We start from the raw sequence: 21,413 nt of genomic DNA, 5'->3' as shown, positions 1-21,413 counted from the left end.
TGGAGCCCAGGAATACATAAAATGGTGGCTGCTCTTGTGGATCCCAATTTTGTGCAGTTTAATGTAGAGTAGGAGAGCCTCTCTGCATCACAACGGTAGCAGTGGAAGCACAATCTGTGGTAATTTTAAGGGTGCAAAAATAAAAGAAGACTGGAGCTTAAATCAAACAAAATTATTGCTAAGTTTGATAGTCCCATTGATGATGTGACAGGCCTATGTAAGGCTATAGGAGGGCAGAATATCCCCATGATAAACCCATAGTGATCCGTAACTAAGAGAAGTAGGTCCCTACTATCATTTTGGCTCTCATTATGATTCTCCACAGTTTTAAACAGAATTCTAGTCAGGCTGAAGGGTCTAACTTTTTTTTTTAGGTCTAACTAGCAGACTCTGTGGTATAGAAGGATAAATCCCTGATAATGACCCATATGACCCAGGTTCAAGGGGGCATCTTGAGCACTGTAGTAGTAGGAGAAGGAAAATGAGAGTGGGTATCTGCAGTTGTTTTCTCATATGTCAGATGGTGGGAGGAAGATTGACCCACTGCTCTATAAGGTTATAACAGGTGCATGAGTGCACTAAGCAATGACCGCCACTATGGCTGGAACTGGGATATACATGGCAGTGTGTCACGAGTCATGAGGGATCTGGTTAGATAATAATTAGAATTATCCATGTGTGTAACATAGGTTTCCAGGGTTGCCACATGTTTCCTCATACAGGGGACAATTAAGATCTTTCTTCAAATGCAGGTGGACCCTTTCTGTGAGTAATGAAGCCAGTCCCTCAGACTGCTAGGATGAGGGCAACCTTGGCAAGTGATCTAATACAGATACTGGTTGGGTGAAGGGATCAAACTCCTTTTATGCATACCTGGGATAATAGCCTATCTGGTTGTTTCTCACCTCACAGGGGAAAAAAATGGGCCAAAGACCAATAGGAGAGGTTAGTGCTTGGTAGGCATAAGGGGGAAGTATTTAAAACAAATTGTGTGTAACCCACCTCCCCATGAACTGGTACCACTGTACCACTATGGCTTAATGCCATAGATGAGCAACATGTCAATATGCTAACATTTTATTTAATGTCATTGATATGTGTTTTGTTAAATGTTCCTTAATTTTATATAAGAAACAAGCAGGTATGCTGCTGTCTTGTCCCACTGAATTTGAGTTTTTTATTTTTTTTTTGTTAATTTACCCATGGCAACAGTTTCAACATCTGTAGTTATACAGAGAATAGCCATGCTTACCTCTATAGCACATTTGACATATGTCTTTGCTTAGAGTGAAGTCTGCAATAAACTTTTCTGCAGGTTTATTCATTGTAGTTTGCAGCTGGATAACCATTTCATTGTTTGTCAATAATGTGCTACTACAAATTTTCTTTTCAGTTTCTGATGTGATTAAATAACACTACCATTTTTTTCAAATCATTGTTTGACATCAAGGTGATTTCATTGTTAGAAATGAATAATTTAATATAAAACATAACTAATTGTGTACCTTATATAATCTAGAATTGTTTTTTATATGACCAGGGTAATTTTTAAAAACTGTCTAGTACTTCCTGCTGTATGGTATATCTTACTAATGTTGTGATTTCACCACTTTTTTATTGAATCTGCTACACAGTTATGCCTTACTCATGTATGTTCATGAAAACAATAGATCTGATGTTGTCAATTTTCATTCATTCCTCAACAATTGGGGTTCGAATCCGAACCTTGGATCTGACTCGGCTGCCTTTTAAAGCTCATGGTCACTATAACTCTCAAGGCCCTCCCTTACCCATAATGCTGTATCCCCTAACATACCTCAGACCTCATTTACTGCCTTCGCGTATGGATGTGGTTGATGTGAGCTCTTGAGCAATCTACTACTCAGCGCCTCTATACCTTTCAACCTCTTAGCTAAAAAATCAAAGAAAGTGTAAATAGGGGATTAACACCCCCAAACATGAGCTGGGGGGGATCACAAAGGGACTCCCTTGCCTGAGTTCTGGGGAGTGAAGCCACCGAAGGAGGGATTCTCTGCAAACTCTGCTCAGGGGGATAGGAGTGTTCAATGGGTGGCGTAATAGTGACCATTGAACTTGGAGTGTCCACTGTAATATACGCATCCTTAAGAGAGCATGGAGAGAGAGGCCGATAGCCGCTGCCATCGAGCCTAGTGCTCTCAGGACTAACTCTGCCGGTGGAGCTTTGGTGCGAAGAAGAGCCAAAACCTGGAGTGAGAGGCTGGACAGCCTGTCCGAGGTCAAGAAGGCCCGAGAAGATCGGGAATTTAGCCTGGCTCCTATGAAATCTAATGCTTGCACAGGATGAAGAAAGGATTTCGGTATGTTGACTGAGATGCCCAAGCTGTCGGCAAGAGACAGCACATAGTCTCTCACGGTAAAAAGTTGATGCCTGTTGGATGCTGTGAGGAGCCAGTCGTCTAGGTACGGAAAGACCCTTATGCCCTGAAGCCTCAGGTGGGCCGCAACCACTGCCATGACTTTGGTGAAAACCCTGGGGGCTGAGGTGAGTCCGAACGGAAGGACCCTGAACTGGTAATGACTGGCCCCTAGCGGGAAGCAGGGGAACCTCCTGGACTACCTGTCCTTTAGGATGTGGTAGTACGCGTCCTTGAGGTTTATTGAGCACATCCAGTCTTTCTCCTGCATTAAAGGGAGAATAGATTGTAGAGTGACCATCCGGAATTTTTCTTTGGGGACAAACATGTTCAGGGCGGACAAGTCTAGAATGGGCCTGAGGTCCCCCATCTTTTTTGGCACTAAAAAGAACCTTGAGTAGTAGCCCAATCCGGATTGGTCTGGGGGGACCCGCTGGATGGCTCTTTTTTCTAACAAATTTGAAATCTCTACGGTCGCCGCCTCTCTTTGATTGGGTGGGACATCGGGGAGGTGACCACCTGAGGGAGGATTTAATAGGAAGGAAATTTTGTAGCCTCTTGATATAATTCGGAGCACCCATCGATCATTTGTGATGGACTCCCACATTGACAGGTGCTTTGTTAAATGCCCCCCCGACTGCCTCCAGAGCTGGACAGTCGGGTAAGCCCTCAGGGCTGCTGAGCGGGTCTCTAGGAGAAAGGCTCCCTAGACCCGAAGTTATGCGGTCCCCCTCTGCCTCTGGGCCGGCATCCACCCTGCCCTCCTCTGCCTCTGGAGGGCGCGGAGTCTGAAGCTGGATAGGATTGCTGAGACTTGCGGAACCACAGCTTCTTTTGCCCCCTCTAATTCCTTGAGAAGGAACGTTGGGGGCTCGAGAAGCGGACTCCGATGGCAGACAGCGTCTTCCCATCCTTCTCGCTTTCGACTAGTGTATCGTGTACGGTCTTGCCAAAAAGCAAAGAGCCGTCAAAAGGTGCATTCGCGAAGGACACCTTGAAAGGTTCCGCAAAATTACAAAGACAGAGCCAGGCGTGATGTCTCAAGACAACACCTGCCCTGCTGGCCCTTGCGGATCCCTCCATAGCATAAGACAGTAGCCGCATGAACGTATTTGAAATGGACTTGAGAGTGGCCATACATGTCGAGAACACGGTTTTGTCCTCGACCGACATGGACTCAGGTGGAGCTGCAGTGTATTCCTTGATCAAATCCAGTTGCAGCCTGATGACATGTGCCATATAATTCAGCGCCCTCACAGAGAAGGTTGCTGAAGCAAAGGTCCGCTTCCCTATACGGTCCAGTGCCCGGGACTCCTTGTCTGGTGGGTGGACCATGGAGCTCTCCTGGGAGAGTTCTCTCTTAGTGGCAGCAGCCACCAACATGGCATCAACTGGAGACCCTTTGGCCCAAGCCTGCCTGTCTGAACGGGGGCTAAAGATTTTATCCGGTCGGCGTGGGATAGGCTCCATGGTGTCAGGAGCCTGCCAAGCCCTGGTAGTCAGGAGATCTACCAGGGGATCTGCTGGTGGGGACACCCAGGAGGTAGATGGGCCCGCTTCAAATGCCTCCAGAAATACGGACTCATCCGAGGAAGGTTTTTGGGCAGACCACCCCCCCCCCAATACACAAGATTTCCATGATGTCTCCAAAGGAGACATCCTCGGGGGGTGACCTTGGGGAACCTTCCCTTTCCTCTAAGTCTGCGGTGACGGACTCGGGGGAGTCCATGTGCCTCATTTTACACGTCCGTTTATGAGGCACCTCTTCTGTGGGACTGTCAGAAGAGGGCTCGTCAATGGCCTCTTGTTCCTCCGAGGGAACCAACTGGAGGGTCTGAGCAGGCTGTCCCGATGGAAGGATGATGGAAGTTAGACCCTTATGCAATGGGGGAGCGGAGGGATCCAAAGCCTGAGTCAGGGACCTGGAAGACCTTGACAGTACCCTCTCCACTACCTCGAATGCTGAGGGAGAACTACTCTCTTCCGGCCCCAAGAGCAGTCTCCTTGGCTCCGAGATAGGGATTGCGGTTGGAGCCGAAGCCATCGGATCCAAAAGGGAGGTGCTCTCCAACATAGGTGGCACCAAAGATGCACCCGCTCCCACGGATCCGACGCCCGGCCCATGGCCCCAAGCGCTCGGATCTGAGATACTCGAGGGTATGGTCGGCGTCGAGAAGGCTTGGGCCACCGGCACCGACAAAACCCCGGCTCAGAAAGGGTCTGGATCCGAAGAATCCAAAACCCGGATCCGGGTTGAAGAAGGAGAAATCGGGGCAAATATTGAAGCTGCACTCCCCCCCTGTGGAGGGAGGGGCAGGAGCACCCCCATCTGCATTTGGGTCTGCAAAAACCGACACATCATCCTATCCTTATCGGCATCGGAGAGAGACCTAGTAGATCTAAAGGAGGTCATAAAGGCAGGCCTGGAGGGCCGCCTTGACAACCTCGAGGGTGATAGGAGCTCCTCCTCCTGCTTCCGTGAGAAAGAAGGAGATCGGAGCCGAGAAGAAGAAGGTCCGGACACCCTCGGAGGTGATTTAACAATTTTTGAAGGCGGAGCCGAGGGATGAGGCTTGGCTCGCCTCTTGTGTCTGTGCTTCTTCCTGTGCTTTTCCCTAGAAGGAGAAGACTGAACTTCCTTCATACTCAAGGGAATCAGGGGTGCCGAAGCTACCTGGGCAGCCTGCACCTTGGAGGGAGAGGAGGAAGAGGTCTCCTCCGGGGGAAGCAATCCCGCCAGAATAAGCCTGTTCCTCCTGTCCCCTCACAGCCCGGGGGTTGAAGGCTGTGCAAACCTGGCAGTCTGAAAATGGACAACCCCTAGGCATATAACGCACTGAGTGTGGCCATCAGCTGGGGAAAGCTTATGGCCACACCCAGTGCAATTTGAAAAAATAGCTTTATGGCCTTCGGCCATTTTGCTAACTCACACACTCACATGCCCAAACACCTAGGGGAAGGTTTAACTGAATAAAAATGCAATCCCAAAAACAAAAAAGGGCAGAGAAACACACTAAATATTCTTTTTAACTTATTAAAGTTTTAAGAAAATCTCTTGAAAAAAATTATTCACTTTCCTGTCTAAGCTCAGGAGCTCTTCTCAAGACGCTTGTTATTCAAGCCGTGACAAAAACGATCTGAGGTAGTGTGGTGGTGACAGGGGATTGTGGGTAGAGGGGAGGAGCTAGGAGCTTGGATCTTGAAGCTTGGAAAGCTGCCGGTCAAATCCGAGACCCACAGGTTGCAGAACAAATGAAGTAACTACTTCAGATATATTGTTTTTATAAACTTAGAAAGTTGCTAAAAACAGGCGTTGCATTAACATGCATTTTATGAAGGATATGAAGTCTAAAACTCAAATGTCTATCATTCAGTGAATGCAGTCCTAAAGATTTTCCAGAATACTTCCAGTTTTACAAAGCATAACCCATATCAGTAATAGCTGACAACCATGTGCCTATCATACCTCTCAATAATTTCTTTCCTCAAGAATTCCAGAGAAAGACAGAAATAGGTGGGGGGGGGGGCGCAAAATATTCAAAGTCAGAGGAAATTGTGAATATTGCTCTACTTCAGCTAAAGAATGGGTAGTGGAAATTATTCTAGCATTATTATGGAAAATAGAAATTTCTTCAGAAGTTATATCTACGGAGTGGGATAAAGTGAAAATAGAGATTAAAAATAGAGTAGATATAAAAAAACTGATATGGTTAAGGATTAATAGGAATTATTTAGAAGAACTGACAGAAGTTAAAGTATTGCACAATAAAGGGAGACTCATACAACAGGAAGAGCCACAACTGCAGAGTGCTAAAGAGAAGATAAGGGAGTATCTGGATAATATGCATGAGTTTAGAATGACTGCTGTTAAGCAATTACAGAGCACAAAAACATTTAGCAAACCAACTTATGCATCAGAAAGTTGAAAGTGTTGTCACCATACTTGGAGAGGCTATAACCAGATATCCTGCTATGGTATTAGTGATATTTCAGAAATCTTATGACAATTTGTATAAAGCAGAGAAGTATGGAAGTCAAGAAAGAGCACAAATGGAAATATTTATGAAAGACTTAGGTATATCAAGGTTAGAGGTAGATAAGGCTTAACAGTTAGCTAAGATAGGAGGAAATGAGATAAAAATAGTGATACATAATCAATCTGCAGGAAAATCTCCAGGAAAAGATGGTAATCCTGTGGAAATCTGGAAATTAGGATGGAAGAAAGTGATAAAAGATTTGGAAGGTTTTGTTTAACAATATTTTTAAAGGAGGAGAAGTACCAACATCTTGAAAGAATGGTGTGGTGACTCTAATACCTAAAAAAGATAAAGGCCCAGCTTCATATAAACCTATTTTAATTTTAAACCATGATTGCAAAGTGTTTATTTCTATACTAGCTTAAAATGACAAAGGTGTTGCCAAAACTGATTGATGTAGCTCAATGTGGCTTTCTGGAGAGAAGGCAAACTTTTGACAACATTAATAAAATGATGATGATCCAGAGGGAAGCAGCATATAAAAAATAATGCTGCTGTTGGTGGGGCTTGATGCAGAGAAATCATTCGACAGAGTAAGCTGGGATTTTATGAGTAGGGCTATGGAAGTATTTTTATTCCCCGATATAAATAATAAAGTTAATTAGGAAGCTATAAGAGAGATCAGAGGAAAGAATTAAAGTGGGACAATTTCTCTCTGATACAGTAAGTTGTGTTTGAACAGAGGAATCAGGCAGGGGTTTTATCTTTCTCCTTTGTTGTTTGCGTTTTAGAGTCATTGCAAAGAAAATAAGGGGCTCAGAAATTCAAGTATATATTTGGTATGGTAATCAAGAAAGGCTGGCTTTATTTGCAGACAATTTTATTTTGTACTTACTAAATCCATAAAAGGACATTTTAGTGTTGTGGAATATGTTGAGACAGTTTCAAGTCTTTTTATGATACAAAATTGGTGATGAAAAAACAAAGGCTATAACTGTAAATTGTGTACCCACACATGAATTGGTTCACCAATGTCCATATTTATGGGGACATGAAAAGAAGAAGTACTTAGGAGTATGAATTTAAAACACTTCTGTTATGGCAGCTAAGAATATGCGGGAAGAGACAAAACAAAAAGAAATGCAAAAACTGAGAAATTGGAAGTTCATGTTTATGGATATGGATAGTAAGAAACAAGCAGTGAAAATGTTTTAGTCTGTTTAGTTTTATATCCAGATTAGACATATTTTTATCAACCAGATGAGATGTTGTGTGGACAATAAATATAAAGAGTTGAAGGAATTTATCTGGATGGGAAAAGGGCAATGGTTAAGTGGGATAGAGTGATCCTTCCATTAGAACAAGGTGGTTTAGGATTACCTGATTTGAAGGGAAATTTTAGAGCTACACAACTAACGCTCATTTACATACCACAAGCAGAATGCTATAATTCAAAGTGGAAAGGGACAATGATGTGCAGTGGGAAATTTAAGAAATGAGACACTGGGATTTTAGATGCAGATCTTTAAGGAGAATAACAGCCATACAGAATATCACATTCATAAATTAGCAGAAAGTATTCTAAACTAATCCAACATGAGAATGGAGAAATAAGATTTTGCCAGTAAGGATGACTGCAATTAGGGTACAAAGAATTGGAAAGTGGGGGCTGAAATTTATTGGCTACAACCTGTCAAAAGAATCAATAAGATACTGGGAGCAGGTGTTTTTATACCCTAAGCAGAATCCAAAGAATTTTTCCTTAAGTTAAAGGAAATGTTGGAGGCGTGATGAAAAAAAAAAAGGAAGTAACTGGGAACATATGTTCCGGGAGTTTAATGAGTTGGCAGACTTTAAAAGTTACCTACAGAGTACTCTGTCAGAAATATTGGTTGAGCAAATTGGAGTAACTAGGGAAATTATTCTTTTGAGCTGGGATACATGATCTGAATTGCCTAGACATAGCAAGGTCTTATTAAGTTTAATTATGGTGGCTGCCAAAAATCAGTTACTAGAAGATGGAAATCAGTGTGTAAACCAATTGTATTTGAATTGTTCAGTATTTTAACAGAAATAAAAGAACTGGAAGATGGATCTTTAGAAAACGGAAGGAGCAAATTACAAAGAAGTACATAGAAGTTGTGGAAACAATACTTGTAGAGCAATGTTCAGAAGGAGGAGGAGTGAGGTTTAAAGGAAGTCAAAAATTCAGCAACTTTTGTAATTTTGGACTGGCTATAGTTAGAAAAAGAATGTGATATATAATGTATATAACTGGAAACATGCCAATTTTTGTTTGCCTATGCCTTAATTGATAATTTAATAAAGGTATTGAACAAATAGTAAAATGACGGTGTGTAAAATTCTAATGTCTGACTCACACACACACACACACACACACACACACACACACACACACACACACACACACACACACACACACACACACACACACACTAAATGCAAAAAAAACTTTCAGCACTAACTTTAACTTACTTCCCCAAACTTCCATTCATAGGCAAGTAGTAGACTAGCTGCCCTTACAGGCCATTTTTAAGCCTAGCTAATTGGCTTGGATTCCACAAATCTCTGACCTTTGTGCAAAGCCCCTGGTTTACCCCATGTGAAAAGTAAGATTAATATATTTCCTTTTCTTCAAATAGACAAACTCTTTTTATACCATACAGAATATGCAGATGGTGTCTCATTATCTAACTAATACAACTGATAGAATTGTGATAACTCTTACAAGCACAGTTATCTCTGCCAATTTTAAAGGTATATTTTACATTCTTTACATTTTTCCATACATAGGATGTGGCACCCCCACATACACACACACACAGATAGCTAGACAGACAGATAAAACACCAAAAACATGTCCATATTTATAAATAATTATAAAATTTGTCCCCCCAAAAAACCTTTATTGAACACGAATGAGTCTGCAGACTGCACATTTTCACCCCTGCTGACTTTTTCAAAGCTTATCTAGTACAAAACATGCATGAGTATTAATACTTCACCCATGTACCTAATGATTATATACATCAACTGAATTCACCCAACCTTAACAGATGCACTCAACAATAATCAATACAAACTAGCAAACAATTTATAACTAAATTGTTGTGCAGATAGTTATCAAAAAAGTCATAAATATAAACAAGTAACTTCACTAAATTACAGTTTAAAATGGAGGATAAACAAAACTCCCAGCAGTTCACTCTGTAGCTAAGGCTGAAAAAAATACCATTTAAATGCTGACCTCTATTGGTCAGTTCTGGTTAGTCCCACTCATCCTACAACTTGGATAATAATTGTAAAGACTTAATAAAATCAAAGTTCCTAACAAGCAGAGATGCAGCTGTCTCAAAACATATTTAATTTATTTTTAAATATAGTAATTCAGACCTGGGGCATACATAGCTCTTAGATTGAATATCCAGTGTTTTTTCCTTTTCATCTAAAATGTCATGCTTCTTGCTAAGTCAGAACACTTAAGGATGTTAATTCCAATATTCATGCATATAGCATTCAGATGTACCATTTTGTATCTATAGAGTGCACTGCATTCCCTCTTACCATTAATATCACTCATATGTGGAGAAATACTCTGTTTAAACTAAATGGATGTTTGTACAAAGTGAAATGAACCACACAAACAGCAAGGATAATCCATCTGGTCTTGCAGTTAATGAAAGACCATATATCACACGGCTTGGTTGAAATGACAAAAGTTAAAAAAAATGTTTTGCAAGCAGATTGACAGTGGGTACAATGGCCACAAGGGAAACATCCTACTAAAATGTTAGCTGTAATATTTCTCTGTTTTGCATTGGTTTTCCTACTTTCTCATAGCCAGAAAAATGTCAGAGAGATTTCCCTTTTATGAAAGAAAAGTAACCTTATCATCCATGATTATTACCATAAAACTCATCATTAGTAGGAATATGCCAGAAATTCTGAAGACATACCTTTAAACTTCTAGTATTTGAGTCATATCTAGTAAGGAAATCTGTGGGTCTGATTGAATGTACTTGAGTGGCTCCTGTTTTTATATAGTAAAGTTGTGACCTTGTCATTGTCTTAACCCTACCTGTTGCCTGGCTAATATCTGCAGATTTAGTTTATTTATTTTACTTTTGTTTACCAGGATAGTCTACCTGGGTTTAGCATGAGCATCTTGTCTGTGGATGGCCATGGAGAAAAGCTCCATATGCAGGAACATGTTATTCAGTGCATCCATCTCCTTCCAAAATTCTGTTTCCTGACTACAAATTCTGTGTGCACAACGTGCCTCACAAAAGGGAATATTTTTAATCATATGGGAAGGGTGGCAACTGCTGTTGTGTAGAAAATTTTTATGACAAAGTTTTCTGTTTATACATTTGTTAAATGACTTCCATCCAACAATTTCATAACTGTAACATCAAGGAAGTTACAAGTAAAGAAATCGCAAGTACATGTTAATGAAAGACCAAAACAATTACTGCTTAGAATCATACAGAATTCCTTGAGGACTTCATTAGTTCCACACCACACTCAGCAGTAGCATTTCCAGTAGACAATATTGTTATAAAATAAATTAACATGGATATTATTTACCACATGGGATTCAAATTCCCATATTTAAATTGGCATACGTAGGGGCAAAACTAGCCCCATGCCTGTATTTCTCTTCTGCAAGTAACATTCCCCCTTGTAGTAGAAAACATTTATATTCAAAACAAAATTTAACAGGTCTATCAAAAATTGAGTGCTTTCTGATCTATAAAAAGAAAAGTGGTACATGTAGCTTCCGTACATAGTAAGGCGGGTAGTTCATAATGAAGAAATGTACCATGTGATCACAGCTATCTGCCCATTGCATATACAAATCTTTGTCTTTTAATGATACCTTCCAGCTATGTTGCCACCATTTCCTAAGAAAAAGGATCTAACAAAAATGTATACGTTTGCTCTGCCGAGGTCTCAGCTGTGTGTGTATGTGTGCCAACCGAGGTACAAAGACAAACAGCAGTACATATGAGCATGCAACAAAAACTCACTACTACCACTGCCAGTGCTGCAATATTTCCACCACAAAGAACAGCACGGAAAACGTGAGATGCCAGAGTCCTCTTTTTTGAGTAACTAAACAAATTCTGTAGCATTTATTTATGTGTATATTTCTGCTGTATTATGTACACATTACCGTATTTTCCATTAATAAAGTAACAGTCATTAAATATGGAACAAAGTAATTTTGGTTCAGAAAAAATTAATTGCTAGCTCTTTTCTGGAAACATTTCATAGCATTTGCTTTAGACTTATCAGTACAGTGTGGCAGTTTTTATATGAGTGCATAATGTTTATTTTAAACTAAGGACAATTCTGCACCACCTTTTTAAGTTATGTATAAATAAATAAATATATACAGAACTTATGTGAAATTAGTTGAAATTTGGTAAGAAATAAAACTGTGTAGTTATATAATTGTCATTTATATTTACCGTTGAATGACATTCAAAAATGCTTTGCTGACAAGGCCAAAATGGGAATATATTTCTGGAGAGAGTTGTAAGCTGAAGCATAGCTGAGATACAGAGAAGGTACTGGTACTACATTTGTGGTCACAACTGAAGCGCTGTTGTGCTCAGTGTGTGGTACTGGTACTACATTTGTGGTCACAACTGAAGCGTTGTAGTGCTCAGTGTGTGGTACTGGTACTACATTTGTGGTCACAAATGAAGCGCTGTAGTGCTCAGTGTGTAGTACTGGTACTACATTTGTGGTCACAACTGAAGCGTTGTTGTGCTCAGTGTGTGGTACTGGTACTACATTTGTGGTCACAACTGAAGCGTTGTAGTGCTCAGTGTGTGGTACTGGTACTACATTTGTGGTCACAACTGAAGCGCTATAGTGCTCAGTGTGTGGTATAAACTGTAGCAGACAGTTTGCCTCAGGGTAAAAGTAGATGAGTCTTTTTTTTCCCTTGGCTTAAAGTTTTGGGGGTGCCAAATTGAGTGGACAGACTGCAGTGGGCACAAGACTAGCTGGCTACACCTCTGGTTGTATGTCTGTATTTTATACCAGGAATTAAAATTTAATCACACTACCAAATTATGTTCAGCAGAAGTTTTTAGTATAAAAAGCTAGATAGGTCCTAAAATTAATCTATATATATGCTGAAAATAAACAACTACATGGAGATAACAAATATGCATGGTTGCATTATAGTCAATTTCCATTATGGCTGGCTATATGACATCTTATCATGCCAGGAAATGGAGTGTATATCCATAATGAATATGTACAAATTTGTCTTTACATTAGATGTGCAAACAATACATAATTTTACTAAATATGGGCATTTTCTACTGAAACATGACTCCATCAGATTTCTCTGTACTGATAAAGACAGTATAGCGTGGACAGCTTCATTGTTGAACTGCATATAAATCCTTAAAGGTCAACTAGCAGTCTTAGGTGCATTTTTTTTCTAAATCATACCTATTAACATATTGCAGCAACACAAAAAAATAAGGTGCATTAAGAGCTCCTTTTAGAGCATAAGTTGCACTTTTAATGGTGACAAAATAACATATACAAAGTATATAAAATATATAATATACAAAAAAAATTAAATTAAATGCATTAAATAAAAATATGCCCTGTACAAAATAGAATTTGGCATAATCTATTGATGTGCCATAAGTAATTTAAACATAAAATATAAAGGAGAAAATACATACTCAGGTAAATACAGATTATAAATAAATATGGAACAGTGTTATATTAAATTTATTCTATGATACTCCACAACTATAATACCTGGCACCATCACTTATGACACTTCTATCTCTAATCTTGTCTAAATCTTCATAAAGCAAAGTTTAGCCAAATGAGCTTTACTCTCCCTTCCAAACAAAAGCATTTTATGAGTGTATCATATAGTCCTTTGTAGCTTATATTAGGCTGTGACACCTGGTAATGGTCACAAAGCTCACCCATTTCTATCACTATTTACCCATTACATCATAGCTACCTGGATTCTCTTATTTTCCTTCAACCCCTCTCCTACTTAAAGCTTTCATTCTGTATGGTCATTCCCCATTTCTTCATTTGTTTTCCCTGATATCTAACATTTTCTTAGAAGTTTCCCCTACCCACACTTTGCCTCAGCCACACTAGCTTCCTCCATCTCCATACATTCTCATCCCATTGCTACTAACCTCTTCATCCATCTCACTATTATCTCACTTCTTTTTGTAGTAACCATCTCTAGTAGTCTTCATTTACTCTAAAAGGACAAATAAAAGCTGTGTGGCTTCAAGCTTATTTACTTTATCCCAGATGTTCCTAATTCCATCCCAAAACTTCCTGGCAAAGTCTCATGCCCACAACATGAGTAGGTTATCTGTATTATTGAGCCCACATTTCCAACTTTATCCATATACTTTCAGCTACTTGCATCACTGTGAGCACTACTGTCTTCTCACAATACCCATCTCAGCTAACACATCTCCATCTCTATTTATCCCGCTCAGCTTTCTGGCAATGTTAATATCTGTTGCATAGTTTTCTGAGGTCTAGCATTCCCCATTCCCCTGCCACTGCATCCTTAGCCCCCTTTACCAGTCTTACCTCTTTACCTTCTTCACGTGTATTTTTCACAAACATTTTGCGTACCTCCTGACCCCTTATCCATGTGATTTGTTTGAAAATCCATATGTATATAAAGGTGGCAAGAACACCAAGACTTGTTTCAGTCCTTCCACTCAAAAATAACTTTCCCAGATCATCAATCCAGCACATTAGCTACTTTCTGCTTTAGTCCACCCAGTTCTTCTCTCTGATCTCCCTCTAAACTGCGTAAACAAATATACAAAATAAACAAAAAACAATGTTTTACAGGGGCCCAAGCCCCCCTGCACCCCCGCTACTTAAATATACCAACTCCACGATCGCACTACAGTGGGGAAAAGAATATATTTCCTTATCTCCACCGTATCGTGCTTCGGTGAATCAGCTTTCGCGAAAGTGCACTTTCACTGAAGTGCACTTTCACAAAAGTGGGGCCGTACTTTTCTTGTTCGAAATAATGTAATTTCGAACAAAAAAAGTAGTCCCACAAGCACACACACACACACACACACACATATATATATATATATATATATACTCACACACTCAATGACTCTAAGAATGTTTTAGAACTGCTAGAAGAAAACTAAAACACACTCCTTCAGAAAATCATAGCTGCATAAAGTTTCTGATAAAGGTAAACTTTCATATATACATAAAATTATCAGACAAGAAACTTTTTACAATGCAGATTCATACTGGAATTATTTCACCTCTATTAATGGGGACCCACCAACTCAACAAGATAAACAATATATATTGGAATCTGCTTATAGAACTACATCTTCCATTGTCTGGAGACTTTATACATGGAAATTTTTACATAGATCTTTTTATACACCTTTGATGATGAATAAAATTAATAATAAAGATAATCTATGTAAGAGATGTAATGTAGAAATTAATGCTGACTGGGCTCATATGTTTTATGACTGTATGAAGTTGAAAGAATACTGGAAGTCAATTAATGAATTTTTGCAGGCTCTTTTTACAGATAATTTCATTATTTCTAAGTCTCTTATATTATTCAACACACCTGTACCTCAAAGTGTTAAAAAGGTCAAGCTTTCCTTGTTATGGTCTATCCTAGCAGTGGCTAGGAAAATAATAACTAGAAATTGGATTTCAGATACACCTCCTTCGTTCAATGAATTTAAAAATGTTATGAATATAATGTGTCATATGGAAATAAGCACAATTAGAATGAGAACAACTAGAAAAACATCACATTTTATTGTATGGGATAATTTACAAAATTTGTTAAAAAAATTCTAATTTCAATAGCACAGTATTTTAGTTTAATTAATTGATCTGATTGTAGTGGATGTCTTTGTAAATACTTTAGTTGTATTGTTGAATATTATAATAATACCTATTTTTAATTATTTGTATAAAATTGTTATGATATTTCTCTTATATGTTAAAACAATAAACTTGTTTTGAAAAAAAAAAAAAAAAAAGAAAAGAAAATCATAGCTGCGATCCTCAGAATAGCAGGATGGTAAGTGTGGAACAAAGTAATATATAAAAAGTCTGAGGTTATAGTATCTCATGTACTTCCCTACACTGTTATACTGCAGTCTTCCAATTAGTGCATATATGGATGTATGATATATAACTGAAAGCACAAATGTCAATTGCCAAATGGGTTCCTATCACATTGTCGAATTATGACAATGTTGAAGGCTAAAATGTTGAAAGTGCCATTCAGCGAAAAGTTTTTTGTGGGATCGCGGTACAGTGAGGATCAGAAGTTTTGCCCTTTCCTCACTGTAGTGCGATCTCGGAGTTGGTATATATAATTAGTGGGGGGAGGTGTGGGGTGCACAGCCCCCCACAAGAACAGTTTTGATGAACGTCACTTTCGACATTTTAGCTATTCGACATTGTTATAATTCGACAATGTGATATAGATGCTGCCAAACTATCAACCTCAAAATCTTGGTGCATGCAAAATCTTCATTAAAAAAAACACAAAAAATATTATTTTTCTTTTTTTTTTTTTTTGTAGGGGAAAGCCCTCCCCATGTTCCCCACACCACTGTTAATATATATATATATATATATATATATATATATATATATATATAAGGTAAGGGCATATTCCTCAATCCTAGGAATTGTGCAGTCTCCCAACCATATCAATCATCTGCTTAGTCAACTGTATGCATCAACCAAACAGTTCTTGACCACTCACACACTCAATAAAAATCAAGCAATCCCATATATCTATATCTCAAGGGTTGTTGGATGGACCACTCCATCATGTCTTCCCTAGCTCACAAAATGTCTTAATGATGTTGAGTCACAGCAAATTTCTACTATCTCAGTTTCTGCTTATAAATAAGTTTGTTTTATGTTGTATGGGTCTCATATTTCTGGCAGGGAATTGGTCTTTTATGTATAGCTACTAAATGCGGGATTTTACAGGCATTAGGCAGTAAGATTTTGGAATATGGCACCATGCTGGTCTTCCATTACTGATTGGTACAGAATTTCTGTTTGTGGTGGAAGATGCAGAACATGTCTGGAATATATCTGCATCTTTTGCCATGACATAAGAATTAAAAAGGCATACATACTTCTGAATATGGAAGCTTTTGCTATCACAAAGATTCCATCATTATAACCCTCTATATTCACATTGGCAAAGCGATGTTACTAAGTTTAGCAATTAGTTGTATTTAAGTCCTTAATAGTAGAATAACACTCTTCAGTGCATTAGTGTAATTCTCTGAATTTCTGCTAAGTAGCAGCATTGGGGACTTGGTTACAAAATGTTTATGCATAGCTATCAGATGTAATATTTTACAGTAACAGTCTGCCATGTTTGCTTCCATTAGTGTTGGGCATGTGCCTTCTGATTCTACTTTTGACCTCCTCATTTAGATTTCCCTTCTTCAACCACCCCTCCCAGATACCTGAAGCTGTTAAATTCTTCCACTAGTTTTCCATCCATTTTTCATCTTCTGATTTCTCTCTTTTGCTGCCATGACAACTGTCTTAATGTCCTCACTTTCATCCCATGGGCCTTTAGTTTTGCATTCTCTTCCTGCATCATTTACAGACATTCTTGTTCAAAGTCTGCCTGTACTGCCACATCATCTGCACAGCAGCTTTGTTGAACTGTCCCCCCTGACCTGTTTGTTAATGTAGCCCTTCACCAGTAAGAGTAGCAGTGGCTTCTGAGATGAATCCTGATGTATACCCACTGGGAATCCCTCTGTGAGGCCAAACACTGTTTAGACTTTTGTTTATTTTATGTAGTTTGCACTAATTCTACCAGTGTTTCCTAGACTTTAAACCATCACCAGTCTGTCCAAGTCATGTGTCGTGGCTGCTTATCATATGCTTTCTTCATGTCTATGAATGCTCAGATGGTCTCATTCCTCATCTCTAGCTTCTTTTCATCTATCTGTCTCACTGCAAATAAAGGTGTGGTTGTGCTGCATCCTGATCTGAATCTGAACTGCTCATCTCCCTTCGTACTTTCTACTACTCTGTGTATTTATTTATCAATCAACCTCTTCTGAACTTTCATGCAGTGTAAGAGACGTTTGATACTTCTATATTGTCCACAGTTGTGAATGGCAACTTTTTGTCATGTACATTGGCTCTCCAGTCGTCCAGGATAAGCCTCTCTCTTCATACTCCTATGAGTATCCTTAAGAGCCATTTCTCCCTTATCTTACCCCACATCTTGATCATATCTGCCATGACTTCATCTGAACCTGCTGCTTTCATTTTCCTTAGTGCTGTTCATTGTTTTTCTAGATTGGGCTTCCCTTCTTTCATCATAGGCTGTGTCTGGGTCAGTACATTGTCTGTGAGGTTTTCATCATCCAGAAGCTGCTAAAAGTACTCGTTCCATCTGGCTTTGATGTCCCGTGTACTGGTGAGCAGGTTATTACTGACATCCATTATGAAGGGTGTCTGATGACTATCTTCTTTACCTTTCTGTCTTTGCCTTGCAGACTTCCAGCCTGCCTCTCTTGGCCCTTACTGACCATGCTTAGAGCCCTTGTTAGCATATTAACTTCCATTCATTGCATGGAGCTACAGTTAAACTGCTGTTTCCTGCATTCAGTGTTGTCATTTGCAAGTCAGGACTATGCCTAAATCTGTCTGGAGTAAACAGAACTTTCGAATATCAGCAGTGGTAGACTGTATTATTTTATACTAAGTTATGCACAGATGTGTTTAAGAAATGGATATTGTGTTCAGAAATGTCACAGACAGATGTGCTCCTCATTAGTAATTCTGTGGGCTGCAATGCAGTTGCATTTTTATGTGCACTGGATCCTATATATGTAACAAGAAAAGCCTAGAGATTAGCACAGAATGTAATCAATCAGTCAATCAATAATGCCTGACAGAGTGGGCATTACAGGGAAATCATAGTTTATCCAGGGCTGTTGTATGGTTAGATTCCAACATAATGTTTTTCATCTGTTTTCATTTATAGTTTGATATCCAGAGTATCATACAGCAAAGGTGGAAGGTGGGTGTGGATAAGATCCTGTTAGTTCAGCTGTTGTTCTAATTGTGTACGACTACTGTTGCACGTTAGTTCAGAATCTGTAATTTGTTTATAAAATGTGGCATTTTGCTAGTTAATAATTCTCTTCTCTATTCTTCTCTTTCTCCTTCAAGATATCTGCCAGATGGATCTTGATGAAGGGCCCTGCCAAGAATACAGCTTAATGTGGTACTATGATAGGTACCAAATTCAGTGCAAAAGGTTCTGGTATGGAGGTTGTGGTGGCAATGAGAACCGCTTTGAAACAAAGACATCTTGTGAAGAATTCTGTACCTCATCATTTTAATGATATAGGCTGAAGAGTGCCACAGCCATGTGATTTGACAAAAGAGACACAGACATCTGTCTTCACATAAAACTGATGAAAAGTTTCCTATGAATTGTAACATGGGTCCCATCTTTAATGAATGCGTTCAGACCTGCTTTTATTTAAATTAGAATAATCCATAAGTCTGATGAGTATATGTTGTTGAGCAGTATGTCATTTTATGCGTGCAAATGCAGGTAAGATATCACTTATGATAAGCTGACTGAAATGTTGTCCTGTCCTTTGTACCTTTTTAGAACAGTGTATCACTACATACACAAACTCAAAATTATTAATGGGTGCCAATTATAATATCGTTATACTAACGATCAGCTCTGTTATTTCCTGGATGCTGCACTTACGATCAAGATTATGCACTTTTCTTTTTTAAGGACTGAGCTCTATTATAAAACTCAACAGATACACAAAAGAAATCATGATTTTTATTATATTCTGTAATTTTAATCACTTCCAGATTTGTGTCAAATGAAAATGATTTGTCTTCAGAAAATGTACTTATTCTCATAAGTCATCGTCATTACAGTTGGCTTATGCAGGCTTTTAAGTTTTAGATGAGTGCACTCAGGTATACTTCCTAAAAACAAAAAGTACACGATGAATTCTGAATACTGTCATATTCTGTAATTTAATGTCATCATTTTCTGATCAATTTTTGGGATTTTCTGGGATGTGGAAATGTTTTTAGTCTTCAGAAATTGTACTGGTGCTCACATGATGACATTATTACCAAGGGCATACCCACTGCCAAAATCAGTGGTTATTTGAGTTACAAGAACTACCAATACATTTCAAACAGTGGCTATTCAGTAGCTTTGTTTACATTATTGCTATAAAAAAAAACTAATTTACGTTTATTGTAAAAGGAATAAAGAATAATGAAAACATTTAAAATCGAGTGTATTACTAGGACTACAAAAAAAAAATCTGTGATTTAGAACCAACCAAACTGAAAGAACATGAAATCATGAAATGGTTTATCATTTGGTACTCAGTAGATACTTGGGACTGATTTGGGTCTTCTCTTGGTTTTGAAACTGCAATGTTACGAACAGAGCTATACTAGGAAATGTACCGAATAATACAGGCATCACTACAGACATGAATAATTAAGTAAACATATTTTTTGCTTCCTTGGGTAGTCACATAATAACACTCTGTGGTTATGTTTGAATAAGAGATGCATTAAGCATCTCATCTGACCAAGGCCATTTTTCCAAGAGGTAGCACAGTTCTACAAATATCCATATAGAAAGCATTGGCCCTTGCATCACCCAGATTTTATGTTGTGAATACCACAGTGTTACTATACCTTTCAGCTGTACAGACTTTCACAGAATGTCCAGATTTTGGCCATATATTTTTGGTCTGCTTTTCATAAAATTGTGGTTTTCTGGCAAATTAGTGGTAAATCATAAAAGAGTGAAGTTAGAAAATAATGACAGACAGTTGAGTTTCATACTTCATATCCTTCAGAAAATTCATACCCTTCAGAAAATTCATACTAATGCAAAACCTATTTTTCTATCAACTTTCTAAGTTAGTAAGAGTAATATTTAAAGATGGTCCCTATTTTGGGGGCTTTGTCCCACTTTTATTTATGGCTTTGTACAGATTTCTTGCTCTAAGAGGTTAAGAGGTATGGCTACTATACAATACTGGAAACTTCTACAATTGATAGTCCTTCATCTCCCATAACCATGTCTACCAATTTCAATTATACCATGTTTTATCTCCCCTGCTGTCTATTCTTTTCCTACAAATTGAAGTTAGCTTCTCTTTATTCTTGATTTATTCCTAATATGTATGTCTACATAGCATTCACATTCCACTACAATTCATTCATTAGGCCTGGTTTGATTTCAGAATTATACAAGGCTTCATATGTGTAATATCCCTAGCCAAATTTCCAGTCATCATTAAAGCCAGGAATCAGAAAGAAACAAACCTTGCTTTGAGCAGTAAAGTTGTGGCAAAAAGGCCCTATTTGCTTGATCACAAAAAAAAAAAAAAAATTAGCCACAATGAGGAAAGACCTCATCAGCTAACTTGCATGTCTATGAATTGCTTGGTTATTACTGCAAAAATTGGCAGGCGCTTTTCTGCTGTCTTTACAATAATCACAGCTGGTGGCTGGTGCATCATGTTACACAGGTACCCCTTCATTCATTCCACCCAATACATGCATATATACATGCATTCAAAATGGTGGCTAGTTCATCATGTTACACAGGTACCCCCTCATTCATTCCGCCCCATACATACACATATGCATGCATTTACAATGGTGGCCAGTGCATCATGTTACACAAGCACCCCCTCATTCATTCCACCCAATACATACATACGTACATATATTCAAACACAGACACAGACTAACACACATATGGACATACCAACATACCTCTTACCTGTATCAGATTTAAAGAACATCCCTGATGTGGCCTCTTATATTTCCACACTCCTCATATGTCACAAATGATAAGTCACCTTAGCAAATGCACTGCGAGGCAAGACCTGTTGCTCTTTTAACTCTTTAAGTGGAT

General features: G+C 38.8%; 1 protein-coding gene across 1 annotated transcript in view; it reads left to right on the top strand.

Annotated features, from left to right (window-relative positions):
- Nucleotides 1-19,761, top strand: part of LOC122796539 (collagen alpha-6(VI) chain-like) — a 52,430-nt gene extending 32,669 nt beyond the window's left edge. The window contains exon 4 of the mRNA XM_044065099.1: nt 18,656-19,761. Coding sequence (XP_043921034.1) covers nt 18,656-18,828 — 173 coding nt within the window. The 3' untranslated portion in view covers nt 18,829-19,761. The remainder of the gene's footprint in view (nt 1-18,655) is intronic.
- Nucleotides 19,762-21,413: the final 1,652 nt, after the last annotated feature.

This window comes from Protopterus annectens, chromosome 3.part0 (assembly GCF_019279795.1).
Source record: "Protopterus annectens isolate FY-2018-M chromosome 3.part0, PAN1.0, whole genome shotgun sequence".
NCBI lineage: Eukaryota > Metazoa > Chordata > Ceratodontiformes > Protopteridae > Protopterus > Protopterus annectens.
This window is presented reverse-complemented; position numbering and strand designations above follow the sequence as displayed.